The sequence below is a fragment of the Lissotriton helveticus genome, chromosome 8 (assembly GCF_964261635.1).
Source record: "Lissotriton helveticus chromosome 8, aLisHel1.1, whole genome shotgun sequence".
NCBI lineage: Eukaryota > Metazoa > Chordata > Amphibia > Caudata > Salamandridae > Lissotriton > Lissotriton helveticus.
Genome location: NC_136069.1, coordinates 268967173 through 268993300, shown reverse-complemented (window position 1 = coordinate 268993300; position 26128 = coordinate 268967173). Strand labels below are relative to the sequence as shown.

The 26128-nt window shown below is 42.3% G+C and overlaps 1 protein-coding gene across 5 annotated transcripts in view; it reads right to left on the bottom strand.

Moving 5' to 3' along the window:
- GRIA4 (glutamate ionotropic receptor AMPA type subunit 4) overlaps window positions 1-26128 on the bottom strand; it is a 933658-nt gene that overhangs the window by 20662 nt on the left and 886868 nt on the right. For all 5 annotated transcript variants that reach the window (XR_013599810.1, XM_078657023.1, XM_078657022.1 and 2 more), the window contains exon 13: window positions 20199-20446. Coding sequence is in view for 4 of the 5 variants with exons in the window: in XM_078657023.1 (XP_078513149.1) it covers window positions 20199-20446 (248 nt within the window). In the remaining variant the exon portion in view is untranslated. The remainder of the gene's footprint in view (window positions 1-20198; window positions 20447-26128) is intronic.

Genomic DNA, 26128 nt, shown 5'->3' with positions numbered 1-26128 from the left:
GGACGCCAATGCGTCAATATCTTACGCCTGTCTCATGGCAGGTGTAAGGGTGACGCAGGCCATTTCACATGGGGCTTGCGTCACCTTTCTCATAAATTAGGCACTTTGTACCTGAATATTCAGCTGTTCACATCTAACCCTGTGAATTGGGCAGTATGTATTTTTATAATGCATAAGCATACTTTACTGTTGAAATTCCATGATTAAGTCATACCCTACTGGAGAGACTACTGGCTTCTTGCATCCATCTCAATCTGGGTTTCGTACCCACTTCTCCACGGAGACCACCCTCTTGGGGGTCACTGAGAGCCTACGCTCTCGCCTCGATCAGGGCGAAACCTCGGCGCTTATACTTTTAGATTTAAGCGCCGCATTTGACACGGTCTCGCACCCTGTCCTCTTGAACGCTTTGAGGGTGGCTGGGGTGTCTGGTTCTGCGCTGGCCTGGCTGTCCTCTTTCTTGAGCGGACGATCATTTCAGGTAGTTTCTTCTAACTCCTCTTCCTCTGCCCGCTCGTCTGCCCATGGGGTGCCCCAGGGGTCCTCACTGAGCCCTATGCTCTTTAACATCTATGTGAGGCCCCTGGCAACTATCGTGGAAGACGCTGGTCTTTCCCTTTACTCCTAAGCAGACGACACTCAAATCATCTTTTCCCTTTCCTCGGCCGAGTCAAGTGCTCCATCTGCTCTCAAACAGGGACTCAGCCGAGTGGCAGAGTGGATGCAGTCGAACCTCCTGAAATTGAATGGCGACAAGACGGAGGTGGTTATTTTGGGCAAGCATAAACATCTCTGGAGCCCTCAACATTGGCCTCCGGAAATGGGCCAGCTACCCATGCCTGTTGCGCAGGTACGAAACCTTGGTTTTGTTCTGGACGACTCGCTTTCTATGCGGCACCAAGTGGTCAGAGTGGCAGCCACCTGTTTTTCCATCTTAGGGTGGCTCCGGAAAATCCTCTGGATGCTCCCAGACTCAACAAAGCGCACTGTGGTCCAGGCCTTGGTCACCTCTCGCCTGGACTACGGCATTGTGCTCTACCTTGGAGCCACTGTGGAAATCCAGAGGAAACTCCAGCTTGTCCAAAATTCAGCTGCACGTCTCCTGTGCAATGTCCCCTGGAGGTACTCCATCTCCCCCCTATTTAAAAGACCTACACTGGCTCCGCATTGAAAGCGAGTTAAATTTAAGGCCCTCTGCTTCATGTTTAAGATCAAGCAGGGGTCTGCACCCGGCATACCTCCAGTCCCTGGTCCAACAATACTCTCCACCTCGTATTCTTAGATCCTCATCTCTAGGGAACTTTTTGATTCCACGTTTGAAACTGACGAGAATGGGCGGACGCTCCTTTTCCTGCCTGGCTCCTAAGCTATGGAATTCTCTCCCTGTCGCGCTGAAATTCAAACCTTCTTGGATGAAATTTCGAAGAGATCTTAAAACCTGGCTTTTCCCTCAGTGATAATTGTTGGGACTTTATTGCCACCTCTATTGGCGCCGGGAGACCCCATGTGGGTAGCTGAGCGCCCTACAAGTTCAATTACAATACAATACAATACAATACCCAAGCATTAAGCAAAAAATGACTGCTCATGGGAAATGCTTTTCCAATCACATAGGGAGGGGGAGGAGGCTAGTGGTGTGGTTCACAAAGCTTTTTGTGTGAGTACTTGTATTTTACTCCGCCGCGGCCCGTGGAGGGAGTTGCGGTGAGGCAGACAGGCGGGGTGGGGGAGGGGCAGGGTGGGTGGTGATAAACACCGGAATATGGATGATTGCAGGTAAGTAAACAATTAAATTAATGAAACAAATTTCGTAGAGCGCCCTGTATCGCAAAATGCGATGCAGGGCGCGCTACGAAATTCAGAGACAGGATGTCAGAGAAGGAAACAGGTAAGTATATAACAGGATGTTCAAATATCCTAAAGAATTTAAATGTTTAAACTATATTTTTTTACTGAATCCATCTCATCCAAAAACCTGATTCTGACAACTGCGTGCCACCATTAATTTGAATTTTGTAGACAAAGTTCTACCTTAGTTTCAAGCACAGAGATGCTCGGCGGAGTTCAAACCAGGTCTACACAGCCTGTCTGTCAGCTTTATAATTAAACTGAATGATGATTCAGATTATCTGCCTGCAAGTAGGACAACTGCTTTGCTTATTTAATATTCAAAGGAAGTTGTGAAGTCAAGCTACATTTAAGTGGTATGCTAAAACATGTCTGCGATATCTGGCTGCTAAAATATATGTATCCTCTTTTTCATTTGCTTCTCGGAGTGGAAACTGCTTCAGTTCACCCAAGGATTTTAATTTATCCATACCCATTCGAGAAGCCCTATTAAAGTATTTCAATTATATTTGATTGGCTTTAGCTGGCAGATAGAGTTCCAAAAAGGAGGATATTAAATGAGAGGGTTATTTAGCCGAGTTATTAGCCATAATAACGCACCGTTTCACAACACAATTAAAACATTGAAATCAAGAATGATGAGGGAAAATAGTGGATGTTGATGGAAAAACCCTAATTTTAATTATCATTTCTAAGGCTAACAATTAATTGCAATTTTAAATAATGAATAGAAGGCCATATAAAAACAAGTCTAGCTTCAGATTGCTGTTGCAGTTTTTTTTCAGAACACTTCATCAACCAAGCATTTGAAGAACTTGACTTAAACCAAAAAAACTATTATATTTGCAGGTTAAGGCGAACACTCAATCCAAAAGATGCACCATGGTGGCTCTCTATAAGTCAGCGTTCCTCATGATGGGAGAGATTCATATGTGTCTCCATGCAAAAGAAACAGAGTAATTGACTGAGGTGTCACGCAGTATTTTCTACCAGCAGATTACGGCTTGTTATTAAGATTTTTTTTTAAATATCATTGTTATTATTATTGGGGAGAGGTTGTGGCCTAATGGCTAGGGCGGTCGACCCCAAATCTGAGGATCGGGTTCATGTCTTGGCAACGACGCTCAACATCCTGTGATTCAGGGGACATCACTTACTCTCCCCTTGCCTAACAAAAAAATCAATGTGTCCGTCTGTAACGAAACTGGTGCTCATGTAAAGTGCTCTGATACTCAATACCTTAGGGTCAAGTTTGCGCTATATAAAACTCCGAAAAAATAAATAAAATCTTTCTAATCCAATTATTCTCTTCTATAAATCCTTATTACAGGTGCATCAGTCTAATAGGCTCAAATAAAGAAAACCACAAGGCCCAGAAAGCATTAGTTTGTCGATGAAAGTTAAGACTGGACACATGGGGTCTTGATGACATGATGCAAATGTCAACCCTAGTAGACAAACCTTTCTGTAGGCAACCTGAACTCAGGCACAAGCAACCCAGTACTATACTACTTAGAATTCATAAATTGCTTCTTTATTGCTGCAACATATTTCAAAGACAGTAAAGGACTGATGTACGAAGTGAAATTCCATGAGCAGGTGTGTGTTTCTCTAGGAAATCCAGGAGGGCGTCTGTACTAACCAACAGCTACTCATGGGGATGAGCTATACGATTTTGGGCCGGAGCATTGAACATTGAGCATCATCTATGATGTAAAGAAACTTACTTAAATCAAGAACCTTGAAACAATTCTCGAAAATGCCATGAATATTCAAAATTACACTTCTCACTCCGGGATATGTGTTCATGCATTGATAAGATAGGTTGCAATTTAATGTCTTATTGAGGTGCTCCTGAGCTGTGGCATCTTCCACATTGACAAGCACAGAAATGTACATTCGTTTATTCCTTCCTTACTAAAATTGTGGGCCAAAATTAGAAGATCAGAAATATGGTGCAAGCAATGGGTTGAGTGGCAGTCTTACCTCGCATTTGCCAGAGTTTGTGGTTTAAGTCACATCATCATTTGCTGTTAATTTCCTATGATACCTAAAACCTCTATTAAGATTGAGAAAGCACATAATCACATTCATAAATGCACTGACTAAGTACATATGTATTTATGAGAAGAATATTCTACATTTTATTAGACTTACCACAGCTCATCATAAAATGATACCACAGTGCCTGGAGTCTGATTTAGTAGTCTACCACACATGAATTTATAGCAGAACATCATAAAAATTTATTTCCTTTTGATTAAGAACTAAGTAACCCATGGTACTTTTTTACAACACTGCAAAACTCCAATTCAGTACTCCAATTCAGCATCTACGTCGATTTGTTTTCCATTTTTGCTGATGCTGAAATGGGCATTAGCAGAGACCACTCCCAAAGATAGACAGCCATAGCACAAGATCCTACTCAAATTCCCTCTGTATGTTCTATGATGGTGTTGCCCTAAAGAAACGCCATCCTGTATGTTCTATGATGGTGTTGCCCTAGAGAAACACCATTCTCTGCTTTCTTGACCATTAGAAAAGTAGTTTGCTATGAATCCGTCCTTAAGGCAAAACGTGATAAAAAGCTGAAATATAACTGATGCAAAGAGTGAAGAGATAAATTAAATTAAAGCTGCAAAATTCAGATACAAATAAGCATGTTTTCAACTTTGATCTGCAACATAAAACTGAAGTCACTGCAGTAGGTAAAATGCCTATCAAACTACACTAGCCACATAAATATTGATGGAGCAAGGATTCGCACGAAAAGCGACTTGCTTGAACTCATGAACCTCGAACAACTCTAATTATGTAATCAACATGTTTGTCTTATTATTTTGCCCCTTTTTCATCAATATATGGTATCCGAGTGAAGCTTGCTTATGTGTTTACTAATCCTAATACTCTTACATTTAAAATGGCTGCTGCTACGCGGGAATTTCTACTGCGCATGCGTCTGTCATACCCACGTGACCTGACGTACTCGCAGCTTTGGAGGGAATCTGTTGCTTCTGTGCACTAGGGCTAATATGGCTGCTCTATGTTCTCACATGCAAGAAGCTTGCGCTGCTGCTTGTGCTAAGCTGTTCGTTCTGCCTAATCCTAATGCTATAGTTAAAATTAAGATAATGGGTATGAAGTAGAAATTCATGGTATACTGTGTATTAATTTATTTTATGTTCTAAAACTGTTTCTTTTCCATTTCATGTTGCTCTTCAAAAACTGGCCTGTCTCGTAACACTGTACTCCATATTTGTTGAAACTGCGACTGCGCGAGAATCGCAAGTCTCCAGAACAGTGACCTTTGGACTATAGCCAAGGAGCTGACTGACTGAGAATATGCTCCTGGGAACGTGCCCCCATGAACTCTAGAAAAATACAATGTATTTGTCAATAGAACATCCATTGTTAGGAGGAATGAAGACGACATGTGAACCTGAATTTGATGGGCGGGAACGTAAATTTGAATAAGAGATGGTGCAAGTCTCAAATTTGGTATGGTGTGACAACCTCTCCTCCTCTTTTGTCCAATCGAAATTGGGGATTCTTACACTTGCAACATTGGGGGGTGGTACACTGACCTGGAAAATAGTATAACTAGGCTAGGTTTAGCTAGAGAAATTGTCCGACTTGTCCGAATAGCTGACCTGTCACTGACCCAATGCATTCAATAGGTGACTAAGAGCAGAGGCCTGCGGAGCACTCTGTCAGAAGATTTGCTGACCCAATCGGGGTCTGGGAAGCTGAAGTGCTGGCGGAGCACTTTGTCGGTGAAATTGATAACCCAATCAGGGTTTTGACTGATTCCTTGCAGAGAGGGAGTAGCGCAGCCGTTGCTAATGAACGGCGGGTGCTGGTCTTAACCTTTGGTGGTCCGGTCCTGATCCAAATCTGGCTTATCCTGTCCTGATTCTGATCTGCACCTGCTGGCCTACTGGCAACTGCAACCTTCGGGGTTCTTTTCTGTCCTTAACTGACCCATGGCCAGGGTTGATCTTCACACCATTCTAGGTAAATATATATCTGTATGGGTAATTGTCATTATACTTTGCGTCTTATTCTTTACCTTCCCTAAATCGATAAAAGCTTTGATTGCATATGTTCCTTTTCTTACCCTCCCTTAGTAAATGATAAATTCATGTTTTTGCTGGTTTAATTAGCATGTTCCACTTTCTTACCCTCCTATAGATTATGCTGAAATGTTCTTATGATTGCATAGTATATGTTTCGTGATCCCTTTTCCAACTCTCCATTTAGAAAATACTAAAGTTTGGTCATTTGATTTAATAGTGTTCCAATTTCTTACCTTCCCTTTAGTCATATGCTAAAATTGTTTTCGTGATTGCATTTTGTGTCCCTTTATCTTACCGACTCTTTAATAATTTCCTAAAGTTGTGATATGTAGTATGTTCCATTTCTTTCCTACCCTTAGCAAAATTGTGCAAGTCTGTCTGAATTAAATAGCATGTTCCTTGTTTTACCTTCCCTTTATTTCAATTTGCTAGATGGTTGGCATAATATTTCTTTGGCATAGCTATACACTGTTTCTAATGTTGGTTATTGATAGTCTGATAGCTTTTAACCTCTGGATTATGACCTTTGATGAAATTTAGATAAAAAGTTTAAAACTTTCCCGAGTCTGTGGTTATTACATGAGTGCAAAGTTATTTGGTATTTGACTGCCTTCTTTACAACTAACTCTCTGATCTATTGTGGTCATAGGTGCCAATGACAAGGATTGGTAAGTGAATGGTATAGGAATTAGTGGAATAAAATAGACTTGTAGTAGAGTGTGGGTTACCTGATTGAGTAACTGTGAAAATTGAATTATGGGCCCTGGTGATTATTGGTAAAATTGTAGTCGGGTGACCTGCGCGCTCTATCAATATAATGCAGAAGTATGATAATTGGACTCTATTTGTGTATATGCAGTAATGTCGCTATGTAAAACGAATATTAATATTTTTAAATATATATGTTTTTAATAGATTTTTAATATATTTTATAATATGGTATACTAAAACATATTTTGCAAAGTTTGAAGTTTGTAGGGTTGAGCTAGTGACAGTAAAGGTGTATGTGTATTTAACATTCATATCTTTTGGTTTAAAATGTGGACTGATTTATGTTTGATATTAATGTGGTAAGAAAAAACAGGGGGGCAGATTTATAAGAAACAAATGCAACGTGGTGCTGCAAGTAATTTTGCTGCGCAGCGCTGCATTAGTTTCAAACCACAGGGATGCAACATATTAACAACAATATGTAGCATCTCTGTGCTTCCCCCTGCGCGGGCGCGCAAACTGCTGCTTTGCGCAGGCACCTTTGCACCATGGTGCAAGGATGCCTGCATCGTGGGGATATTGTTTTTGTGCAGGAAGAGGAACCTTCCTGCACAAAAATAGTAATTTGAGGTGAATTCCTCTTCCAATGTGTGCTATAGAATGCAGCACATATTGAAAGATGGAAAAAAGAGGATGGCATAGCTTTCTGATGCATTTCTAAATTTACAATTCCTCGTAATTCTGGAAATGCATCAGTGGACTTGAGGAACACTCTTGCCAATATTGGGCAGCAACTACTTGCCTTAGATGCCTCGTTGCAGAGTACATCGGACAACACCGAGGTCACACAGCGCCGGTTGGCACTATTGATAGAGTTTCGGGAAGTGGACGATAGGGAAACACACATCCTTAGCAAATACATTATGGCACGCAGGTATGGTGAGGACGAGAGGCCAGGACGCACGTTAGGCCAACTACTCAGATCCTAGTATTCTGCAGTGTACATCACTGAGCTCTGGTCTGACTCAGGTGCCATGTTACCTGACACATCTGATATCCGGGACGAACTCCTGGCCTATTATGAGCACCTTTATACCTCTAAGCAGAAGCGTACCCAGGTGGAGTGTGAAGGCTATTTCGACGAAATTGCGCTGGTATACTTCGATAAACATAAACAAGATTTCCTTGCCGAGCCATTTTCGAAAGACAAAATAATTGACGCGATAGATGCACTTAATGGCTCCACTGCTCCTGGCCTTGAAGGGTTTTTGGGTGATTTTTACAAGCGATATAAAGACATTCTGGCCCCAAAGCTCATAGAAGTCTACCATGCATCTTTAGAACGGAACCAGTTACCTCCTAGACTATGAGAAGCAGTGATTGTTTTATTACCAAAGCCTGGTAAGGATCCCTTGCACTGTGGGTAATATAGGCCACTTTCTCTATTAAAATTTGATGATAAAATACTAGCGAAAACAATCTTGGTGCGCCTTGCACTGTTGATGGACACAATAATTTCCCCTGCCCAATCGGGATTTGTGCCCCATAGATCCACCTCCCTGAACCTGCGCATGCTTTTTGCAGTCTTGCACAGAATCAACCCTGATATTCCGGCCGCAGCCATCATGCTGGACGCGGAGAAAGCTTTTGATTCTCTGGAGTGGCTATTCTTGTGGACAGTGCATGCCCTTCAGGTTCATGAGGCTCATGGCGCTGTTATACTCGGCCCCTACTGCCAGGCTGTGCTTAAACGGCCCGCTCGCCCGCTCCTTTTCGTTATCCCGGGGCACAAGGAAGGAATACAGCGGAGATCATTCGATTTGGTGGATTTTCGGGCGTTGGCATAAATCAGTGATCTTCCCCCTCACTCAGGGTGCGCCCAGATGGGAGGGAGAGTTCCCATTGACCTGGTGCTCAGATTCGGTCAAATATCTGGGAATCACTATACACCACTGAAATCATGCGATCTAACTACGGAACGGTGATCCACGTGCTGGAGCAGAAGGTGGATAAATGGCTTCCACTTCCTCTCTCGCTTGCTGGCTGTGTAGCTCTGATCAAAATTATTGTATTGCCCAAATTTCTCTATTTATTTCACAATATACCTATCCTGCTGCCGAACCGCTTCTTTCGCACCATAAACTCCCAGCTTATTTGGCTAGCTTGGGGGGGCAAGCACCCGAGGGTCCGCTGGGAGATCATGACACTTCCTAATCACAGGGGTGGCTTTGGAGTCCCCAATTTACAAATATACTATGTGGTAGCCCAGTGTGGCTATGCACACGCCTGGTTTTACCCAGATGCTAGGGTCCCCTATTTAAGACATGAAGCTGACTCAGTTCTGCCGGACATGGTGAATATGATGCCACCTCTGGGTTTACCAGGAGACCATCATGCTCATTCCCGCCTCCCAGCTGAACGTCCCTCCCCCCCCTACATAATGCAGACCGCTGCGGGGGAGCGCTCGTAAGGCTTGACCTCGGTCACAGGCCTGCACTCTCCCCGACAACTCCTGCAATCAGCTGCTGCCTCTGGACCCCCTGCCTTGCAAGTTCGAGTCTGCTGCTCTAAGTACTGTTCCTTTTTTTTCGCTGTCATTTGTGCTTGCCTGCTTTTCTGTACTTCTGTGCCACTGTAATATTCTTGCCTCCGTGTGATTTTTCTGCCCATTCCTAAACTTGCCCCCTCGAGCCGCCCCTTCCTACGCTTCCTGCCACTGCACACCCAGCCCCTCCCCTCTCCCTGTGCCTGTTCCCACCTCCCAGCTGAGCGTCCCTCCCCTCCCCTACATAATGCAGTCTGCTCCCATCTGCGACCTAGACGCGACCAGCGGCAGGAACCCTGGCTCTCCCAGGACCCACCGGTACGATTTTACCACCCTCAATGCACTCAACTTTGGAAGACACATCGACTGCGCAAGAGCCTCAGCGAATACCACCCAGGGAGAGTTTGTGTGCAGAGCCTGCCACAGATCCTTCACCATCGACAACAAACCCACCATCACCGAAGACTCGCCTGACGCACACACCACCAACACCCTGACTTGCGTCCTCCTTAACGTGCGATCCCTACACCGACACACCGTAGAGGTCTGGGACCTGATTGACACCCTCTCGCCTGATGTCCCCATTCTTCACAGAAACCTAGACCAAAGCCACCTCCGCCCCGACATTGCCACTACCATCCCTGACGGCTGCAAGGTCCAGAGAAAAGACTGCCCCCACAGTCCAGGAAGAGGACTCGCCATCGCACACATGACCCCCATCTGACTCTCCATTTCCAGCACGAATGACCCCCATCCAACACAGAACACCTCCACTTCCAGATCCTGACCAACCCCAGGACCACGCTACGCGGCACCTTTATCTACAGACCTCCGGGCCCGCACACCCAGTCTGCAAACACCATCGCCGAACTCGCCGCACCCCACGCAATCGCCTCCATGGACTACATCCTCCTTTGGGACCTGAATTTTCACCTCTACAACCTCAACGACCCTCACTCCACCACCCTTCTCGGCAGCCTCGCCAACCTCAGACTGAAACAGGTGGTCGAAACACCCACGCACAGAGCTGGCCACACTCTGGACCCTATCTTCGTGGGAGGGACTAACATCCGGTTCAGCTACACCACCCAGCCACCCTGGACAGACAACAACTGTGTCCATTTCACCTTCAACACCACCAGCGCACCCAAGCCCGTCCCGTGACCACCACAAAGAAACTGGAGGTCACAGAGGAACTTCTCACTACTACCCTCCGCCAAGACCCCTCCCATCGCCATGACCGACACTAACTCCACAGCCACAGAACTCCACCGCTGGATCGCCCTCTGTGCCAACACCCTCGCAACCCTTCTGGCACCCTGCCAAGCAATGCCTCTGAAGGCCGCCTGGGTCACCACGGACCTACAGGAAGCCAGACGCTCGTACAGACGACTAGAAAAAACCTGGCAAAACCAGAAAAACGCAGAAGCACGTAACACCCACAGGAGCGCCCTGAAGGAATACCACCAGCACATCAGGGACACCAAACGGACCTTCATGAAGGACAAAATCCAGGCCAACGCAACCAACGCCAAGAACATGTTCAGTGTCATAAAGCATCTCACTAAGCCATCCAACGAAGCCACGGACGTTGCGCCCTCCCAGCAACTCTGCGACAAGCTCAGCACATACTTCTACCATAAGATCAAGGACCTCTATGACAGCATCAGTAAACCAATGCAGGACATCACCCTCCCACCATGGCAGACCAGCCAACGATCTCAACCTGGGAGCCCGCTACCATCGAACACATCACCCCGACCATGCATTAAACCCACTCAGGAGCTCCCACGGACTCCTGCTCACCGCACATATTCCACAGGCCCGCTGCCGCCATCGCACCCGAACTGGAATGGACCATCAACACCTCCTTCACATCTGGCATCTTCCCAGATGACTGGCCAATCCCCTCCTCAAATAGCCAACAGCCGACCCTACGGACCAGAAAAACCACCATCTCCCATCGCACCCTTGCTGCCAGACTTCACGACATCGGGATACAAGGAACCGCCCTTGACTGGATCAGATCTTTTCTCTCCGGCAGAACCCAGAGGATCAGACTCTCGTCCTTCCTCTCCGAACCCACCAACATCAACTGCGGAGTGCCCCAGGGCTCATCACTTAGGGACACGCTCTTCAACATCTACATGGCCCCCCTCACCACCACCGTCAGACAGCATGGGCTCAGCATCATATCCTAGGAAGACAACACCCAACTCATCCTCTCACTGACGAAGTACCCAATAGACATCAGACTCTGCTTCCAGGGGGGCATGAAGTAACCTTCAAATGGATCCCCCGACTGCAGAAAGACCGTCACCCACGCGCTCATAACCAGCAGACCAGACCATCCAAAATGCCGCTGCCAGACTCGTCCTCGGGACCCAACACCACAAACACATGACCCAACACCTTCGCGACCTCCACTGGCTCCCTGTCGAGAAGAGGGTCACCTTCAAAATCTTCACCCACGCCTACAAAGCCCTCAACAACATCGGACCCAAATACCTCAATGAGAGACTATCCTTCCACGTATCCAAGAGGAACCTTCGCTCCGCCGACCTCGCCCTGGCAGAGGTACCCCACCTCCACAGAAGCAGAACAGGAGGGAGAGCTTTCTCCTACATCGCAGCCAAGACCTGGAATGAGCTCTCCGTGAACATCAGACGCTCGCAAACCCTGCACACCTTCAGGAAGGAGCTCAAGACCTGGCTCTTCAACTGATCTGGAGCTCCTCCCCCACCCTCCAGCGCCTTGAGACCCTCACAGGTGCCTAGCATGCTATATGAACCCTTGATTGATTGATTGATATTCAGACGGTCTCAACTACAAGTAGGCCTGGCTAAAATTAATCAGGATGATGGGATCGCCGATCCTAAACTCTCCAAGTCTGCCGTTACCAAATTCACAATGGCTTCCCATAACTGGGGAGAGAATAGTCCAGCGTACCCTTTCTCAGTTTGACATGGCCACTATGGGGGACCTATAGGTTAAGGGCCAGGCTTTCTCGGTCTCCGACGAGGGGAAATTCCCTGATGCATCTTTTATGGATACGTTTGTGCTCACCCGGCTTCGTTCCACCATGCGTGCCAAGATACCCGGGTTCCACCTTGAACCTAGCCCATTCCCTCCACTGTCCACCGTAGTAGATAGTGATGCAGGAACACATCTGATTTAAAAATGTACAGATCATGCGCTGAGTTTATTCCAGTAAACGATGCAACCGTACGCGCTGCCGGGGAGGCTGATCTCGGCCACCCAATCACTGATGATCAATGGGAGGCATGCTGCCAGCAATCTAAGTCCATCTCCCTCAATAGTCGGCACAAACGTATCCACTTCAAGCTCTTTGGAAGTATTTACATCACGCCGGAAAAGGCGCACAAAATAGACTCAGACAGACCACATTGCTGCCTAAAATGTAAATCCCCACACTCAGACTTCACACACCTAACTTGGACCTGCAGCACAATCAGCAACTACTGGACCGAAATACACCATACACTGGGGAAAATGATAGGGTTAGCACTGGTCCCTACCCCGGAGATGGCACTGCTGGGGTACGTGAACAACATCACAAAGAAGTTCAGGAAATTTACAGCACTAAGTCTATTACTTGCTAAAAGGGAAACAGCACAAACATGGGGACACAGGGCTGCACCGCTGCCCAGAGACTGGCTTACCAGCCTAGAATACTGCAATCTCAATCATGACTTGTATGCTTCCACTTTGCCTAGCACGTCCCGTCCCCGCGACATTTGGGGCCCTCTGAAACACTACACCACGAAAGCGCATTCACAACCTGCTGATCAACTGGAAGATGGGCTGGTGCCGGCCGGCATAGGATGAATGGCGGGCATATACACAATGGGTATGTGTTTGGGATCTGTCAATTATAACTGGGAACGCCTCCAGTATCACAGACAGTTGGTCTGCAAGATAAAGCACTGTACTCTGAAGGTCATGAGAATGTATATCATGTGACTGATAATGCTAAGAAAGCTGGTTTCTTTTAAAACAGCGGAGACGAATGTCATGTATTTTTACACTATGCAACTAACCTGATCGGCCCTGCTTGTCCTTGCACTGGAGGTAGTATGTTATTTTGTACTATATCATGAAAATGGTAAATAAAGTATTAAAAACAAAACAAATAAAATCCAAAAACATGCTTATTGTGATGTACAGTGTTTGGTATGCTGATCTGATTGTGACACTTGTTTACAATGTTTTCATTTTCCTTCTTAACTAAGCAGAGAGTTCTTGGCTACCTAAAAATGTGCCTAGATTGTTTCTTTACCATAAATGCAACAAGGTTCTATAAAGGAGCTCTGCTTCTAATACATAATTTGACCACATAAATTTCATTTGGTGCTCTGAATGACACCTGATTTGTGCCTATCGATGACAACTCTACAAGAGGTTTCTTATATTTTAAATAACAAAATTGTACCAGAGCTCTTCATTGATACACAATTTGGGGGACTCCATATTTAACAGATCTGAACACTATCAATTTCATATGACACTTCCCTCTCTATACCGATCAGCATTAAGAAGATGGGGAATAAAATGAATGATTTATAAACGCACTGCCCTGAGAAAGGCATCTACAAATCTACCAATCCTGGTGTACTCAAATGCTGCTGAAATTGTAAAATATATCCAGCTCACCTGCATATATGGGTAAGGATAACATGATTTGTGCTTTAACAACTTGCATTTTATATATTTAGCATGTGGTCAATATTTTGAATTTGTATATATGGTGGTATGTTTTACGACCTACTGAGAATGAGACAGTGTAGCATTAGGTTGAGGAATTGTGAATAACATATTAAATGTAATAATGGCTAATACATAGGTTGTTCTAACCAATTGTTAACGTTGTTATAAATCTCAGCCACCTTTTGGTTAAAAGAAATGCATTACTGTTTTCATAATTGGGTAGTTTTTGTGAATGACATTTGGCAATTCAATAATAAGTTCTCTAATATTTCTTTTAGCTATGTACACCATCTAGGAATTTCCACTTATATTATCAAAAACCTGCATCCACCATTGAATCAGATTTTGACAATTAAGTAAGAAATAACTTTTTCCAGGCAGCAATTGAAAATTAACTATTTTAATCACGTCTAGGCCTGTCCTATAGAAAATGTAGCTGAACCTACACAGTGAACTGGCTTTTCGGCCTTTGATGACTGTGAGGGCGCACATTTTAAATGTGTAATGTGCTAGTATTTTTTAAAAATATATTATGCAATCGGCCTTGATGATTAGCAAGGCACATTTTAGGTATGACTTACAGGCTAGATTTTCATATACGCCAAAGGCACTTTTCCTTGCCATGTTCTACTGCAAAGCCTTTAAACTGCAATCCATCCAGACACAGATAGGTGCTCCTGCAGCTATATATTCTTGGCATATATTTGGTGGTATAAATACAGACTGCAACCCACATATGACATTTAACTTTCATGCCACTGGTGCATTTTCTGCATTATTTTTTGTGACCTTACAGTAAAGATAAATATACCAATTGAGTGAAGCCAATCGTATCAATATCTAAGAGCCAGAGCGCATGAACTGTGGCACTGATAAGCAGTGTCACAGTGTACACAGTCTTATAACAATAACAGTTGTTTTTTAAAAAAAAGGTGAAAATCTGGAGTGACCATGCAGTGAAGTTGAGTTTGCTACACAGTAGAAACTGAACCCATGTTGATGAGTGAACGAGATTTGCCTGCAGTATCAGGCACGATTTAAAACGGCTTTGAGACACATGCACAATAAGCAGGGAGCTTTGTGAGACTCCAATAGGTTTTCCATTTCTGGTTTTAGAAGTTGCAAAATGCCATCGATTTTCAAAAGATTGGTGATGCATCTTAAGCTCCTTCTAAGGGTGGCAGGCATTCTCAAGATGTGTTTCTGAGCTAAAGTGGTAGTGGGACGGCTTGAGTTACATTTTTATAAAACTTCTGTAAAATCTAATTATCTTGTTGAATACAGTCTTGCATTGGTCTCCAAGAAACAGCCCACATGCATCAAACGGTGTCACGTTCTTAAACTTTAGCTCGGAGAAGACTATGCACTTTCAATTGCTGGTAGATCGATACTCCAACTGAGAAAAGAGAGGTGGTCTTTTGAATATGTTCCTGATTTTATTACTTAAAGAGTCTCGAAATCCTACTTTGGCAGCCATAGAAAAATCATGTATTTGTATGCAAACAATTTTGAATTTCTGAGCCTGAAATTGTACAATGTAATTCAAAGGTGAGTTATATAAATAGCTACTTTACAGAGTGTTATTATTGTTGCAGTTACATGTTTTGGCACACCCGTATCACATTAGAGGCCCTAATTAGGAGTGGTCCATAACGCTTGGTGGGGTCAGTGACAGGAATCATAAATGGATTTACTATCACCACACCCAATATTCCTGAGTGCCCTAATACTGCATGTTTTACCCAAAACAAATCCTCCAGGAAAAACCTTGAGGATTTGTCCGTGGTAAATGCAAATGCATAATGAATAATATAAAGAAAATGAAGCAGTGGCATTAAATTGTGTATGTTATCCCCCACTGCATGAACAGTTTGATTGGGATCAACCTCTGATCTCCTAGTACCGAACCCAGCATCACTGGTACCATGGTGTCAGTAATAGTGGTTGTGTTCCGCTGGCCCTTTTATCACACCACTCCTAATACACGCACACCCACACTGTGTCATATCTATACATACACCATTGATTGTAAGGAAGTGTGTATTTACTCATCTACCTCATGGCCATCTAGATTCTTGGTAGCAAGGTAATTATAACGGTACTTCTAGTTCTTTAAAGTACCTAAACAGATTACAGGGAGAAATCCCCATACTGTGATGGTCCACGCAGAGATGGTGTTTGTCTATTTTCATCAGGGTTTACCAACACTATGAGGACCAGTCCGATCACACACACACACAGACACACACAACATAACATACCTATTATTATGAGGACTGGCCATTGACTGTAATGAAGTATATCATTACTATTCTAACTCCAAGCATGCTTTGATAGTAGGGTAGGTTATAAAGCAGACCGAGGAAAATCTAACTGCGCTTTTAGTTTTTTGACACACTCGCTTGAAAGTACCTAAACACACTTCGGGAACCAGTCCTCACAGCGCACTGGTCCTCACAAAGATAGTGTTTGGGTCTGACAAGGTTAACCAACACAAGAGGACTCAGCCAGTCCCCGCAGTGTGGGTTATACATGCCCAAAGACACACACACTCAGAGCACCTCATGTTTGACACAATCTACTCAATGAAATAACAAATTCTCTGTCTTTTGGAACCACATTGGGTGAGTTGAAGAAAACTGTGTCATTTTCAAATTGAAACTGAGAGGATCAGAATTTGTGCTAGATTTTACCCCCTTCCTCCAATGGTCCAGATTGGATAGTTTTAAATCCAATATGGCTCGCGCCTGTGGAAAAGCATAGCCTGTGGCCTGCCTTGGATATATTAAATGTGAAAAATGTATAGTTATTTATTGAAGGAGTAATATTTATAGATCTTTTCTTCTAAGTAAACTAGATTCAGTCATGGGATCATTACATTTCAGACTTGCAGCATTACAAGAGTGCTGCCATAGCGCATTATTGGGTTCCAAAATATAAAAATTGTGGGACTCATTTATGAGGTTTTACCATAGGGCAGCACAGCAGGCCTTCCTGCTTCACTTTCCTGCGACAAAAGTAAAGGGCAGGAATGCACCTTATCTATAAGATACAGAGCATCCCTGTCCTCTACTGCTGCGCCGGCGCACAATGGGCTGCAGTGCGCCAAAGCAGGTACCTTTGCACCATGGTGCAAGGGTGCCGGCATTGCGGGGATGATTATTTTTGTACAGGAAGGGAAACCTTTCTGTACAAAAATAATCACTAGAGGCTTTTTCCTCTTTCTACGTGTCCTGCCTGACAAATATCACACTGGCTTCTGCGCCACAGAACGTCACAAAAAGTGACGTCCCGGAGGCACAAGGAGGCTCATAAATGAAGGCCTGTGTATTTAACAATATTGTTGCTGTGCACTCTAATTCTGTCTGCTCAACTAATGAAAACAATGTGTTTATAACACTTTTAACAGACATTTTGAAAACTGTCATAAGAAAATATCTAAAAAGTTCAGTGTGGTAATAGCAGTTAGTTCTTCATCTGAAAGTTCACTGTGGAAATAAAAGTTAGTTCTTCTTATTACAATATATCAAATAAAACACACATACTAGTGAAAAGTAGCAATAATATCCTCGGTGCATGGCATTATCATCCCATAATACCCAAGGGTGTGTCCATCCACCTTTGACCTGGACACATAACCTCACAGAAGGGCATTATGGTATGATACTTCCTCTGGACAGAAGACATGATTGCTTAAAACAGTTTCAGGCAAAATGAGTACCAGTGATGATATGGCTGTATGGTCCCACAATGTGAAACTTTGAATGGCTTCTTTCCAATACTTTGCCCTCTTCTCTGAGTACCACCTCCACATGCTTCCTCTGCACCACCCAAAAGCAACCAAATGCAACTACTAAACTGGCTCTATGACTTTACCACCACTGGATGTTGGACAAAAGAAAGATTCGTAGGAGCCTGGGCCTTTCTCTCATACTACAGAGATTCTGGACGAGAAGGATCAATTTCAGGCTTTGTTTAGTCATTGTATAATTGCCAGTCAATTGCTTGATACCACAGCGTCTCTGCTAGGAAGCTTTCAATTGGAAGTGCCTTTAAATAAAAGACTGTTTAGAAATACAATTCTAGAAAGCAATGCAGGGTTTCAGTGCTGCAATACCATCTTATATCCTTGTAGTTAAATGTACGCAACAACTAGATGATTTTAATAGTCTAAGGCTTGCATTGTTCAATCTAATCATTTTAAGATTCTGTATGCAAACAATTTTGAATTTTCTTCAGAAAACAGCCAAAATAAATGTAGCCATTTAAAATGAATTTCTTTGTGAACCGTCAATCTGTTTCAGGACCTCTGTGTTAGCTGCAATGAAAATACAAATATTGGATTGCCATGCCTTTAAAAGAATTTGGGCTTTTATATGTTTGTATGCTGTTTACAGGGAAACTACTACAAAGGAAAGTATTTACAAATAAACTAATTTTATTAGCTCCACTGAAAAATAAAGCCCATTAAAAAGTAATAAAACAATTCTATGATAGGGTTAACGATGCTACAAAGGGATAGGGCAGAGAGTATGTATCCTAAAGAAAAAAGTGAGGGTTATTGTTTGTGGTAAGGTTTATAGTTCAAGTAAGGGTTAGGGGAAAGGTAAGTGCAATAGTTTGTCTTAAGAGTTTAATTTAGAGTTACGTTTAGAGTTAGAGAGAGGGTTATGTAATATTTATGATGTAGTCAATGTAATACACTTTTGTAATCACTGTTGCATTTTAGGAACCTTTATGTAAAATAAAAAATGCTATTCAACCTTGGCTTTAGTGAATTCTCTGTAAATTTGTTCCAGTGAATTAAGCTTTCTGTTCACCATTTTGTTCTGTAAAGATGTTCTTTGGTTTGATATAGAGCTCTTTATTTTGGGAATTCAAAATGCTTAAATTTGTCAACACAGAAAGTAGAACATCTGATTGGTTGTTTATGTCAAATATCATGGCACTGGCTCATTATCTGGAGACTGATGTAACATTTTATGAACCTTTAAAATGCTAATGGTAGTAATTTGACTTCAGCAGTGCCACTTGAGGAGATTTGGTGAAAGGTTTAGGATTTAGTAAAATACACTTTGAAAAAGTTTTTATTTGTTGCATCCTAGAGCGCATCATTTATGTTAAAACATATGTTATGAGCCCTAAGGAAATGCATTCCTTGACATTACCTTTATTTTAACATTGAGCTTCATGTTTTATGAATCTTTAAAGTGATGTTTGGAGTACTAAACCCATCTTAGATGGCAAAACACTGGCCTCTCCCAATGAGTGTAACCACAGGCCTGAGCTAAAGGTAGCTAGATGTATCTCCTGACTTGGCCTTTTGTATTTTATGTACCCCAGAGACTGCAACCTCAGGTCTCAATAGTCATCAGCAGCAGGAATAGAAAGTAAACAGGACTGCAGTCCTCTATTCTTTCCCTGTCGTCACATTTATGGGTAATAGTGAACGAATGTTACTTCTGCTATCCCTGGGATTGTTGTGAGCTAATGCTTATGGAGGTACATAGTAACACAGGGGTTGTAAAAGATAAAATTAAGGAGGTAAAGCGGCTTTCATTTTCAACTCTGCACTCAAGGATTTTTTCTGAAATCTAGTGTCAGATGTTTCATTTTGCAAATGAGGCTAGTAAACTTATGCAAAAAAATAAAACCTTCGCATGCAACCTGCTGCTGCCACTGGGAAATTTGAAAATTGTTTCTGGTGACAACTTCCAGTGCACAGGTTCAAAGGCGTGTGACCTGTCTCTGAGAGGATCATCAGAAACATTTTGCCATTGGTATCAGCAGCAAACAAGGTGGAACTGAAAATGTCCTGATCCGCTGCAAACAGAGAAACTGGTCTACCACGTCTGGTAACTACACCACTGGCCCTTGCTTAGCTTTCTTCATTTAGAATTGTTCCCAAAGTTTTTTTTGCTCAGAAACGACAACCAAGCTGTATTGGGAAACAGCATGTAGAGGACCTTCGTTAAAAAAATATATATATACAAAAGACTGGCAAGTTACAACCCTACAAATTGTTTACATTTGGTCTGCTTTTTTTTTTAATTAATGCTGCAAATGTTCAGCTAGATTGTTATTTATATGGCCTTGAACAGAAACTGACCTACTCATGCTCACTCTCTCTTCCTCAATGTTACCTGCTCAATGATCGTGAGAATGAAATGGAAGAAAAGGAAATGGAACATACCATGTTCAAACACAACATAAAAGAATTATATTAGGGACATCAGGGAAGGTGGAATACTATAACAACACATTTCATATTGTTATACTATTCCACCCACCTTAATGACGAATGCTTAGGTGTTGCGACCCCGTATCCTTTGGAGTCGAGGTTTCCTCCCACTTTCATCGTGTCACATGGCTTTCTCTGCTCGATATACTCATTCATGGTTGACTCCAGAAGGAAGGCAAACTTCCCCTTGGATTTACGGACGCGGGCTACTCCTTCAGCAGTGGTCTTTGTGAATACTGATGGCTCAGCTGATTTCATGTATGTCCACATCTTTTCATACACTGCTATTTTCGATCTCTAGAAAAAAGTGAAAAAGAAATAAAAAAAACAGTTTTTAACACACCTCTGGGTGATCAACATAGTACATACTTTCTTAATTCCCTTGTTGCCATCTGATGATTTTGGAAACAATATTTACTTCAGAAATAAACTCAGGGGATTAATATTATGGTACTTAATTATTTTTTAGCTGTTTCTAATTCTAATCATTTTGTTTTCATAAGGATATCCCCTGTTCTGTCATTCGTTTTAGTGTTACTTTAAGGTGCCCACCCCCATACCGGTCTTTTTATTTTGTCTTTCTGTTCTCTATACATATATTTGTATTTTTATGTAATAATTCATTTTCACCACTTACTGTCCACACAACAATGTGTGTTTTTTGTGTCTCCCTCTTTTTGTATAAAATATTTTTTTATTGTGAAATAATCCCATTATTAATTCCAACATCAGGGAGGTATATCAGAACATGAACAATCCAGGCGCATTTAGAAGCACTGAGGTTTATTTTGTATTATGTTGAAATACTCTACTTTTTAGTAGGAGAAAATAACGCTTACACAACTACTCCTGCACCCCTCCTGAAGCACATGACAAAGCACTCGGGACATTTTATCCATAGTCTGAAATACTTTTGAGGAGAAACACTTACTTTAGACATTTTGGAACAAGTTTTAGTTACCATGCTTTCCATATTTTGTTTGTACTTTTGCTAAAGTTGTACAACATATTTTCAACATATTTTCAAGGAAGCATTATTGCTGATCCTGGTTACTTCATTTTTCCAATTTCTTAAAACATTAAAGAACTGTGCTGTTTAAATTGCTTATTGTTTCTCTTCTAATAAAACAACTTGTTATTTCGGTTGTATTTTGATACCATTGGAGAATAAAAAATAAATAAAAATAAAATAATTGAACACCGTGTTCCCAATGCTTTGGGCTTCCCAACATCCAACTCAATTTTAACCCTGTTATTTAATACATCCTAGTGCTGTCACTGCTGGGTGTTGAACATTGAAGAATTATCTTGTACTGAACTTATGCACAGTGTCTCCTCTCAGCATCACCCTTCTAATAAAGTACATAGATGGAAATACTATTTCTGAAAGCCTAACGTGGAGAAGTAGTTCATAGCTGCCAAGGTTTTAGATTGCTTATGTGTGACATTTTCACAATTTCAGTGTAATTATGAGTGACATTCAGCGACTATGAGTGCCACCCTCTCTCGAGCAAAAATCAATCAATGAAGACGCGGGAAACATATAAATAGCAGAAATTACACCCATTTAAGCAACAAGAAACTTTAAGAACTTGCACAACCTACTCACATCCCACATGATTTTACACCTCTTTTGACCACTGCAGCTGAGCTGACACAGAAGGTCTAAGCACCCGATGAAGAATAAGTCTGGAGCTCAGTGGATAATCAGGCAGGAAGGAAGCTTATGGGCACATGCATCAACCTATTTAGGAAGTGCAAACGGTGCGAATCGGTAAATTCGGCCGTTTGCGCTTCCTAAATACGTTTTTGGGATGCATGAAACAGAGTTTCAAAATTCGCTATTTTTTGCATTTCCTAAAAATGCGAATGCATTTAAGGAATCGCATTTGTGCGATTCCTTAAATGCATCCATTTTTAAAAAATTGCGAATTTTGAAATAGGAAGTGCAAATTAACACGAGGTTGACCCTCGTGTTAATTTGCGAAAATCTTTAAAAAAGAAAAAAAATGCATTTTTTAAACTTTCATGTTACAGACACACATGTCCTTAGGACATGTGTGTGTGAAACATGCACTTTAAAATACATTTCAGGGGTCCTTTGGACCCCCCTCTGCACCCTTGCAATGCATCAACAAATTGCGAGTGCAAAAAAAAAAAATGCAAAACGGCATTGATTCCTATGGGCCTCTAGGCCCAAAAGAATCAATGTAATGCCATTCCTTAATTGCGAGTCGCAATTAAGGAATCGCAATTTCCAAAAATGAAGAAATCCTAAAAACTTTTAGGATTTCTTGATGCATAGAATTTTGCAATTCCTAAATTGCGATTCCTTAATTTTCGCAATTTAGGAAATGCAAAATCCTACAATGATGCATGTGGGGGCTAGTTCCTACCACCCGCTAGCTACCCTTAGATCGCTGGCAAGATAACAGATTACTCAGTTTAAATACAATTATGCCAATGTTTCTCCAACAACAAAGTGTTGTCTCGGTTTGTGCTCTTGTGTTCCTTTATATGGGTTTGTGTATACATCTGACTGGGACTACAGGTTTGACCCTGGCTATAGGATATCGTCTCTATGGTGGCAGAGCAGGAGTCTCCACTGGCAGATGTCTGCATTTGATACATTGGCCTGTCAGAGGAGAGAGAATCTGTTGTATTATTTACAGATTCTAATATTAAAATCTCAAAGAACGTAAGTCACTGGAACTGCTCAGCTTCTTTTACGTTTGGAAATTGAACATCCTAACTATAGGGTTCTCTAGCACTCTGGCTCCCACCAGAGTAAACATCTATATATTGTTTCCTCACCCCTTACTTGCTCTTATATATCATGACCCACAGTGAAATATCTCCACATTTGGCCGTTCCCATTATTGACTGTGAAAGCCCTTCCTTGCAGTCCTCTCCCTCTCTGACTGCAGTTCCTGACACACAAACCAGTCTGAGCCATTGGACTCCATGTGTTTTCGACATTTCCCATGAGTAGATGTTTGCTCATCTCATGGTTCAGTAGTTTTAAGACAAAACCTCCAATCACAGCCCTGTGCTACCCACTTAGATAGGAGTTGCATTTATCTCTGACCTCTTCCCAAGAGGTCACCAGGGAACATTCCAAAATTTATCCAGAAAAAGACATGCAGAGTAGAAGGAGAAGGGGCAAAACGAGAAATGGAGGTATAGAATGAACAAATAAAAAGAAAAGCAGTAAAAAAAAGCTTCTATCAAGATATTAACCTGTCAGCTTCATGTAAACACAAGATGGTCCGAATAGAGCCCTCCCATGGTTGCGTTTTATTGTATTGCCTGTATTGGTCAGCACAGGTTAATCTCTGCGGGGCGTAGTATCCATTTCTGAACGCTTGCTATGGTGGATGTGCTACACTTATGGAGATGGATTGCCGAGTGGGCGGTCTTTACAGAAATGACTCAGATGAAGACCTGATCTGATTGGACTTTAGGAGTGACGGCAAAACAACATTGGCACCATCATTTTAGGCTGCTTTATTGACTGTCACGTCAGGGCTAGTGAATCTGAAAGTGCCACATTGGTATTTCGTGTGGTGAATGTTATATTTGTAGACAGCCCTGAGCGAGTCAGCCCCCTGCTGCAAGCAGCGCATGCCAGCTAAGTACTTTGCTCTGAGTGGTTCTAATTTAGTAGCGCTCCAACTTGCTGAAGAGGCGCTATATATGCTTGACAATGCATTTCAGCCACCACACTGTAATGCATTAGTCTAACACTTAATGCGTGGTACTTGGCAGGGCTGGTAGTGATATAAGCACCTCCATGAACTGTCACAAAATAGGCACCCAAACTATAACTATATCACTTGTGACATTAAATGACAACATATTTGATATTACTAATGGTATTTCAAATGCCATCATTGATGACATCACTGATGACATCCTCCATTCATTATGACAGATTCCTATAGAGTTTATGGACTTGAAGTAATTAAGAAGCTACACTTGTGTCCAATTTTCTATTACCAATCAAGTGATAATGGACATAAGCTTTGCGTACATGCTAGACATAGCATATACAGATGTAACCTGCTTTTTACTGGTATTCACCCACTTAACAAACAAAATGCCTCCACACACTTCAATGGTGTCAATCCCTTTTCAAACCATTAACACCCTCCTAAAAGTTCTTACTATTTTCACCTTCAAAGGATCTTCAAAGGATCAGCCTCTAAAATATTTCACATGACCCTCAATTTCAAGTCATGAGGTTGAGAGTATACCTTTACCACTCATAAAATACTTTCTGCTAAGCCCTATGGATAATCCTCAGTAGTTTGGTATTATACACTATACACATTCATGAGATGAGCACAATGACATACAACCTGATAGCCATGCATACAACCCCAGTGTGAGTCAAACCACCTCTAAGTAGGTCAGCCCTACATTCTACATTATTGAGCAATCTGCAGTGTCTCAAAATCTGCAAATAAACATATGCACCTTATACAAGTCTGTGTTACATAGAATGTGTTTAATGGATTTTCAAGAGTCTATTTATCAGGCCTTTGATATAGTCACTCCCCCAAACTAAGCCACTCCAACTTCACTAAGGGCTTGATTTAGATCTCGGCAAACAGGTTACTCTGTCACAACAGAGACTGATATCCTGTCCGCCAAAATATAAATCCCATCATTTGCTATGGGATTTTCATTTCGGCTAGCGAGATATCTGTCACCATTGTGACAGATTAATCTGCCCGCTAAAATCTAAATCAGGCCCTAAGTCTCACTCCCCCTGGTTTTCAGAGGCACTTAAACAGGAGTAATCGGCGTGTATAAATTGGAGAGAAGATGCCTCCTAGACAAAGCTGCATATAAATGAGCCCTAAATGACTATCATAAAAACCCAGAGGAACCTGAACATCCCACATTATTAATAGAATTAACAGTGCATGGAATTCAGCCAAAGAACTGTTTAAAGTTTTAAACAAGTTAATTAAGCCCACTGTATGTGCGTCCTCACTCCCCATAATTATGCAATGCTTTGGCAGACCACTTTAAAGAGAAAATTGTGATTATCCATCAGAATCTCTCTTACTGTTCCCAATCAACAGAAATCACCCCCAATATTTTCCAGAGGAAATCGAATCTATTACCTCATTACAAATTTTGGAGACAATGAAAAAAAACAAATCAGGTTCTCCCTCAGACTTTTCCCCCCTCACATCATGGCAACTCTTGCCTCCACCCTCTTTCCAAACATCACCTTACTTTAACCTCTCCCTTAGCACAGCTACCTTACCAGTAGCTTAGAAAACTGCACAAGTTATGCCAATTTAAAAAAACACAAATGTGGAACCCTTCAAACCCCCCAACTACATATGATTTAACCAATATCGCTTCTCCACTATCTCAGCAAAACTTGGAAATCTTAGTAAATAAACAACTCTCCTTCTATTTTGCAAGCTAATTCCCTCCTGGACCCCTCACAGTCAGGTTTTAGAGTCTCACATAGTACAGAAAATGTGCTGATTGTGATGCTTCAGACTTTCCTTTGATGGCAGTCTTCCTGCCATGCTGGTGCTACTCTACCTATTTCTCAGCATTCAACACCATCTCTCATTCCATCATGGTCCATTGATTTACTGAGATTGGTGTCTGCGGTAAAGCTCTAGGGTGGCTCCAAAACTCCCTTAGCAATTGGACTCAGACAATACACTTGGGACCTTTTAAATCCTAGGCCACATCCCTAGACAAAGGGGTACCACAGCCACAAGGCTGTTCTTTGAGTCTCACACTTTTTAATATATATTAAGCCCCACTAGCTCAAGTGGTGAGACCATGCATCTTTAAACCCATCTTATTTGCAGATGACATGCAATTGATCATCTCCATGGGTCATAACCCTGAATCCACAAAAAATAGATTCAGGGAATATATGAGGAAAGTTGCTTCCTGAATATCTCTGAATTGCCTACTTTGAATGGTGATAAAGCAGAG